The sequence below is a fragment of the Rhagoletis zephyria genome, unplaced genomic scaffold (genome assembly GCF_001687245.7).
Source record: "Rhagoletis zephyria isolate East Lansing unplaced genomic scaffold, Rhagoletis_zephyria_1.1 Rzeph_scaffold_00560, whole genome shotgun sequence".
NCBI lineage: Eukaryota > Metazoa > Arthropoda > Insecta > Diptera > Tephritidae > Rhagoletis > Rhagoletis zephyria.
In genome coordinates, this window is record NW_016157644.1 from 75,359 (window position 1) to 83,569 (window position 8,211).

The 8,211-nt window shown below is 44.6% G+C and overlaps 2 protein-coding genes across 2 annotated transcripts in view; both read right to left on the minus strand.

Moving 5' to 3' along the window:
• Positions 1-702: 702 nt before the first annotated feature.
• Positions 703-3,268, minus strand: LOC108360355 (piggyBac transposable element-derived protein 3-like). The gene is made up of 3 exons (XM_017612610.1): positions 2,225-3,268; positions 1,337-2,172; positions 703-1,254 (listed from the first exon to the last, which is right to left on the minus strand). Exons 1-3 carry the CDS (start codon positions 2,655-2,657, stop codon positions 703-705), a joined length of 1,821 nt encoding a protein of 606 aa, XP_017468099.1. The 5' UTR covers positions 2,658-3,268.
• Positions 3,269-3,326: 58 nt separating this feature from the next.
• LOC108360356 (ATP synthase subunit beta, mitochondrial) overlaps positions 3,327-8,211 on the minus strand; it is a 40,603-nt gene continuing 35,718 nt past the window's right edge. Inside the window, exon 4 of the mRNA XM_017612611.1 lies at positions 3,327-4,595. Within this exon, the coding sequence (XP_017468100.1) occupies positions 3,454-4,595 (1,142 nt within the window). The 3' untranslated portion in view covers positions 3,327-3,453. The remainder of the gene's footprint in view (positions 4,596-8,211) is intronic.

Here is an 8,211-nt window from a genome sequence, read left to right on the forward strand (position 1 = left end):
GTCAAGAAAAATTTTGTTGCCTCACTTATTCCTCAAGAAATAATGGAACGGCCATATATTTCTGTTGCAAACCTGGGTTGCCTTGTGCTCTTTTTTCACAAAAAACTTTAGAAAACCGTAGTAGAAAGCATAGAAGTTCCTTAAGAACTGCGTACTGCTTAACCCATTAACGACGAAGGGGTATTTAAATACCCCCAAAACACAGTTCATCCAAATCGCCATATCTCGGGGACCGTAACAGCTATGAGACTGATTTTTTTTTTGCAAGGTTACGAAATTGTGGTGTAAGTTACTGTTTCTATAAAATGTTACGGAATTCCGAATGGTTTTTGCCGTTTTTTTAATCAAATGTGGTAAATTGAAAAAAATAAAAAAATTATATTTGCCAATTCGTATAAAATTTAAAAGTTAGTAGAACAAGGTCAAAATACATGATCAGTTTGCCTATAGTATTCTCTAAACACAGCAGGAACCAAAAACTTGATCACGCAAATGCACTGGGAATCTGGCTCCTATGTCTTGGAGGGGGTATTTAAATACCCATCCGGCGAAAAGAGTATAAAATATTAGATTATATTGACTTTAACATAACTTTCTTAGAAGGAAAAAAATGAAGGTCCTTCTGTATTTTTTATTAAAGAAAAGGAAATAAGTAATGCAAAATATATTATTTATTATGAAATATTTATTAGTGAGATCTTTTTATTTTTTTGCATCGGGTTCGACTGCATTGTGATAGTCAGAAAAACATTTTTTTGGATGAAGCAATGCGTTACACTTTTTACATCCAAATTGAGTTTTTATGCCGCATTGACGACAGCGGGCGCGCCGATCCAATGTTTCTACAATGTGATTCAAACCGTCTGTCCGTTGGCCTCCATCTCGGTTGGTTATTCGTCGTTTACAAGTACGTACATCAGTTACCAAAGCTTCCGCAACTTCCACACGGAAATCGAATTGATTCATCGGCTTGGACTTTTCATATTTTGCACAAAACACTTTCAGTTTCCAGGCATTAACCATAGCTGCATCAAAAGCATTCGTTAGCAATGGCCAATACCACTTCTTTCCACGAATTTTAATGCGATAATTGTTCATAGCATTGTCGAACAAGTCTACGCCACCCATGCGATGATTGTACTCGTGAATGAGCAACGGCTGGGGAACAGTAATCATTTTCTTGCCTTTGCGATCATATCTCTTAACATGGCGTAGTGGCTCATGTTTAAGAAAGTTTGACATAATAGTTACAACCTGTTATATATTCATCACAAAACAAAAGAATATTATACAACAGAAAAAATTAAAAAAAAAAATTATTGTATAAAGAAATTACCGAATTGTCATTCCAGCGTGTAACTAGTACTTTGTTATTGCTATCAAATACGAAATCAGAGCTTCCTCTCGATCTTTTCTTCATATCATTAATGCACACCAAAGGAGCATAATTAGTTCGATTATCACGCACAGTGCCCGTTGCGAAGTACCCATTACAGCTCAAGCGACGCATCAGCTTATAACTCGTAAAAAAGTTATCAAACGTCACATTGTGGTTCTCGGGACGTTCGAGATGGGACAATAATTGGAGAACAACGTTTTCTCCAAGGCTATAATCATTACTGAATTTTGTAGCTGCACCTGCATACGGTATGAACTGGTAACAGTAGCCATCGTCCGATGTCAAACACCAGTATTTGTACCCAAATCGGATTGGCTTGCTTTTTATAAACATTTTACACGAATGACGTCCATAATAAGCGATCATCTGCTCATCTATGCTTAAATTGTGGGAGAATACGCCGAACTGCATGAACTTTTTATTCAAAGTATCATTCAGCGGCGATACTTTAGCAAATTTGTCACTCGGCCGAAGGTTTTGGTTATCACAAACGTGTATATATTTCTTGATTTGTTTAAATCTGTCTCGGCTCATAGATCTCTTTATATATTCACAACCTAGAGATTCCCTATTAGACCAATATGCTGGTATGTTAGGCAAGGTATGATAGCCAGTAATGTACAAAATGCCAAGGAAACTCTTTACTTCGTCCATTGTTGTGACAAATTCAGGATCATTATTTTGTGCAGCATACTCATTTGTGCTATCTACAACAAGCATAAGTACCTCATCATCTATGAAGCAATTCCACAACTGAAGTGGAGACATTGATCCTGAATGCACTCAATAAGTAATAAGTTTAAGAAAAAACGCGAGGCTACTTACCAATCTTCTCATATAGCTCCTTATGTGAGCTTGCAGTATTATCAAAAGGTTCCTTGCCAAACTCGTAGTTTTGCCGGTGGCTCCACTTTGGGTTTTGTGATTCAATCACTTTGCGAGTTTCTTGTGCCGCTTTCGATGTGGATGGCTGCAAATTGAGACCGTCGTCTGCGATTTTCACCAAGTTTTTATTGCCGTCGTTATATATATATTCCACTTCAAAACTGCCGGCTACTTCTTGAGGAAACCTTTCGACATCTGTGGTAATTTGAATATTGTCATCTAGTTCTTCCGTATCACTGACAGCATCCACTTTTTCAGGTGGCGCAATAATGATATTTATTTCATCTGCATATCCACCGGATTCATCTTCGTCACTCCAACTATCTACTTCTGCCTGTAGTTCCAAAGCGGTTAAAAACTTTTTTCTTATCATTTTTACTGATCAACACAAAATTTTGGTATTCACTTATATGCACAAAAGTTATTTTTCAATGCTGTTTTGATAATACTTTCATTACACAACCTATATCAGATGTTTGCATTGGCAAAAGTGTGCTGCCATACTACGCATTTTATATATGGTCAGAACTCAGATCTGACGGATGGGTATTTAAATACCCCCTGAAAATCACGATTATGGTAAAAGTTATATGCCTGAAATTTAGCAAGACAACTTCTATGACTTATATAAGCACTCTAATAAAATTTTAATAAAATCACACGACGGGATCTATGAGCAGGCTTTAATGGGTTAAGGAAATTTGACTCAAGAAAATTTCTTAGCCATTTCTTGTTCGTCATTTTATATTGAGTTTTTGCTCTTCTTGAGAGCTGCATACAAGCCATTATGGCATACAAGTGAAATTAGGCCGCCGAAGAAATAAGAAGGCCGAGTTTAACCTACAATATCCAGACCTTAACTGGGCCAGTTGTTTAGATAGGCAAACGCAATTAATCTCACATCTCATGATGGTCACGTATATATTACCAGATTTAACCTGCCAGGAACATAGCTACATCCAATCAGTAAGGACCTCGAGCTCTAACAACAACACTGGTAAATTAATCACCGACAAGACACGGCTTGAAAAAAAATCATTAATATTAAAGAAATAACATTTTATTCGGCAGTTAAATATATTCACGAATTCAATAATATGTTAGATCAACTGAAGCTGTTAACGCAGCGACCATTGGTTTTTATTTAGCGTTTACTCTTACACCTGAACTTATGAGGCCTCCTTTGCCAAACGTTCAGCTTTCTGGACGACTTCTTCAATTGGTCCAACCATATAAAATGCAACTTCAGGAAGATGATCGTATTCGCCTGCCAAAATCTGATTGAATCCCTTAATGGTTTCTTCGAGTGGTACCAGTTTTCCAGCGTGACCGGTAAACACTTCAGCAACCTGGAACGGCTGTGACAAGAAACGTTGGATCTTGCGAGCACGTGCAACTGTAAGTTTATCCTCTTCAGACAACTCATCCATACCCAAAATGGCGATGATATCTTGCAGTGACTTGTAGTCTTGCAGAATTTTCTGTACACCACGTGCTACGTTGTAGTGCTCTTGACCAATAATATTAGGATCCATGATACGTGAAGTAGAATCCAAAGGATCCACAGCTGGATAAATTCCCAGTTCTGCAATAGCACGCGACAGTACTGTTGTAGCATCCAAGTGAGCAAATGTTGTTGCTGGGGCAGGATCGGTCAAATCATCAGCAGGTACGTAAATAGCTTGAACTGAAGTGATTGAACCTTTCTTGGTGGTGGTAATACGCTCCTGCATAGAACCCATATCAGTAGCAAGAGTTGGTTGATAACCCACAGCAGATGGAATACGACCCAATAAAGCGGATACCTCAGAACCGGCTTGGGTGAAACGGAAAATGTTATCAATAAATAACAATACATCTTGACCCTCTTGGTCACGGAAATATTCGGCAACAGTTAATCCAGTCAACGCAACACGAGCTCGAGCGCCTGGGGGTTCGTTCATTTGACCGTATACCAAAGCTACCTTCGATGTTTTGTCTTTCAGTGAAATTACACCAGACTCGATCATTTCATTGTACAAATCATTGCCTTCACGCGTGCGCTCTCCAACACCTGCGAAGACTGAATAACCACCATGAGCCTTGGCAACGTTATTGATCAACTCCATAATTAATACGGTCTTTCCGACTCCAGCGCCCCCAAACAAACCAATTTTGCCACCTTTTGCATAGGGAGCTAGTAAGTCGACGACTTTGATTCCGGTTACTAAAATTTCTTGTTCGACAGACATGTCGACGAATTCAGGAGCTTCAGCATGAATGGGAGCGGTCTTGCTTGTTGGAATGGGTCCGCGCTCATCAATAGGTTCACCTATAGGAAAGAAATTTAAAAATGTTTATTTAAATAGATGTACTAAAAATTATATTTTCCCAAAAGTACTATTTGTGTTTTGTAGCATAATTTCGGGTATCTTAAGCTAGAAATTGTTTATTCTTTTTTCGTCTCATGACGAATAAGGCGCCCAAATATCTGTTGGAAAAATTAACGTTCCCCAAATCATCTAGAGTAAACAACTTGACTGTTCACACCTATGTGCATTATCTCAGCTCTGCACGGATATTCTTTGTCAATGCTATCCACATCTGGAACTCTATCTCATATTCGCAGTAGTTTAAACAAAAACAACTCTAGAAATCTTTTGTATGCATATTTCCGTTAGCTGGTGTGAGGACCAAATATCCCTGAGGAATTTAGCCCACACAAGCAATACGACACCGCACAACAGCCAGTCAAGCAACACAACTCATAGCAACACAACTCGTAGCAACACCCGACAGCATCTTTGTGCTGCACGACCACGCAACATCAAGCACGCAGCCCATAAAATATAGAGCACAACCAGAAAACAGTCAGTCAGCACGGAGTTGTGGTCGCGAGCGAACGACTAAAATTGAAGGGAGCGATAGCTTGTGAGTGGTACACACACCACAAGACATCGCCCCTCAAAGGTAGAAAAACCATATTTGATAGTGAGAACTACCGCTGAATGGAGCGATTGCTTGCGAGTGGTACACACACCGCAAGACATCACCACTCAGAGTAGTAATCATTAAAAACGGTTTCGATCGCCGCTCGCCACTGTCTACCGCGAAGCCGCGTACGAACGATCTCCGCTCGTCGTCGTCAGCAGCGCAACGTCAAGCGCGCCAGCAAGAGCGCTATCCGGCGCCGCCAACAGCGCAACACCAAGCGCACCCGCAAGAGCGCTACCCGTCGTCGTCAGCAGCGCCACGTCAAGCGCGCCAGCAAGAGCGCTATCCGGCGCCGTCGACAGCGCAACGCCAAGCGGGCCAACAAGAGCGCTACTTACAGTCGCCAGCAGAGCCCCACTCACAAGGGCATTACTCATCGGCGTTAACCGAGCGCCTCTCATCGTCGCCGCCGACAGCGCAACACCAAGCGCACCCGTAAGAACGCTACCCGTCGTCGTCAGCAGCGCCACGCCAAGCGCGCCAGCAAGAGCGCTATCCGTCGCCGTCAGCAGCGCGCCACTCAACGGCGTCAACAGAGCGCTGCTCACCAGAATTGAAGCCACGCCACTACCGCCTAACGGGCCCATAACGGGACAGGAAGCCGTTACCCAACCACTGCAAGTGACGCCAGCAAGTTTTGTTATTTGTTATATGTTCTTTATAGAAATTAAGAAAATTAAATTAATAAAGTGCGATTTACCAGAGCCCCGAAACTACAAATTTATTGTAACGAACCCTGGACACGGCGAGTATACCCCAGCATTGTAGAAGAAGCGGCGGGGCGAATAAAACGCTTCGTTACAATTGGCGCCCGAGCAGGGACCCTTGGTAGATCGTACGCGTGCAAAGGAAAAATTATTATATGTTTGATACGAGTAAAATGACGGAATCGGCGAACACTTTGTTGCTGGATAATGCTTGCAAGGAGCATCTGGTGTCTATCGCGCTTATCATGGACCAGGTACGGAAGTGGTCAGTAACTTACGACGGTGGACGAGACCCGCTAGACTTCGTGGAACGCTTAGAGGAGCTGGCCGAGATATACACGTTTAATCTAGACCTACTCCCAAGAATCATGCCCGAGCTACTACGTGACAAAGCCCTCCAATGGTACCGCAACAACAACGAGCACTGGAAGAGCTGGGACCCTTTCAAGCAAGATTTTCTAAGCTTCTTCCTACCGGCCCGGTACTTCGAGCGCCTAGAGGATGACATACGGCAGCAAAGACAGCACACACGGCAAAAGTACAAGGACTACGTGCTCGCGATACAGAGCTTGATGCGCCGCGCCAGATACAGCAGGGAACAACAATTGGAAAGGATCTTTCGGAACAGTCACCCCGATTATTTATTATACATTCGACGACAAGACTTTAATACCCTGGCGACACTCCTCACACTCGCTGAAGAATACGAGGGCATTCTCGAAAACCAACGCCGAACGCCGGAAGCGCCCCGACGTGAAGTCGCGAGTCACGTTGTAGGAGATAACCCTGAAGCGCCGCCTACACGGTCGGGCAGATCACCTCATCAACATCCATCGGAGCGTTCGGCCCAACGGCATCCAGTTCCACCGCACAAGGCAGCGATGAACCTACAGTGCCATCAACCACCAACGACCCGGTCTAACCCAAGTAACGTATGCAGAAGGTGTGGTCAAGAAGGACATTACGCTAGGAGATGCCGCAACGCGCGAAAGCTATTTTGCTGGAAATGCGGCCGAGCCGATGTGCGGACAGTAGAGTGCTGTCACCATCGCCAGGGGTACGACCGGACAGCTCCACCCAGGACAAAACGCGGTGAATTCGCAAAACCCAGGGCCGAAAACCCAGCGACCATGCGCCAGGAACATGGCCGGATCTACGCCCCAATACAACTTGGAGGGGAATTGGCGGAGGCCGTCATCGACACAGGCGCCTCGAAAAGTTTCGTGTCAGCCAACTTAGCGGAACGCATGATAAGCTCTGGGAACGGGGAGAAGATAACCGTGGATATCGAGGTATTCATGGCCAATGGCACCATCAGCAGGATATTTGAAGCCGTAAGAGCTGAGGTTCGCATCGGAAAATCATACCACCACGCAGTACTGAATGTCATGCCCGGCGCAGTTGATGATGTCATACTTGGCCTGGACGCGCTAGGCAGCACTGGAACGACGGTTTCCGGTGGCGGCCACCATATCGTTTTAACCAAAATACCTACACAGCAAACCGTAGCGCGCATCACAGAGGGTAGCGGACCGCCGGTAACACCCAGAAATAGCACACCGAACGGCGCGAAAAGTAAAAGTCTTAGGAAAATCAAGCACAAGCAACCGCCAGACGCATACCCACCGCTTGTACCTCCACGCGCGCAAGCAACGCACACTGCCGCCGCATGCCGTGCTGCAGCCATACGTGTGGTCAACGCATACACCGCAGTCGACGCGACACGCGCTGCCACGGCACACGCCGTCTCCGTTCACGGGACTAACGCGCAAGCAAGGCAACAAGCGTCCGTAGCCCATACAGAAGCCATCTCACGCGCCTCCGGCTACCGCACCAGTTTCCGCCGCGCACGCCATCGTCAGTACTACGCGCGCCCCGACGGCGCATATGGCTACCACACCGGTAGTCGCCGCATACACATACCCGAGGACCAGCGGGGCATAAGATCACCGAAGTGGGGGGGGGGAGTGTGAGGACTAAATGTTCAGTATGAAATTTAGCCCACACAAACATCTACAACATAAGCGGCAATACGACACCGCACAACAGCCAGTCTAGCAACACAACGCATAGCAACACAACTCATAGCAACACAACTCATAGCAACACAACTCATAGCAACACAACTCGTAGCAACACACGACAGCATCTTTGCGACCACGGCAACGAAACATCACACAGCAACATGTGGCTGCACGACCACGCAACATCAAGCACACAGCCCATCAAAATATAGAGCACAGCGGG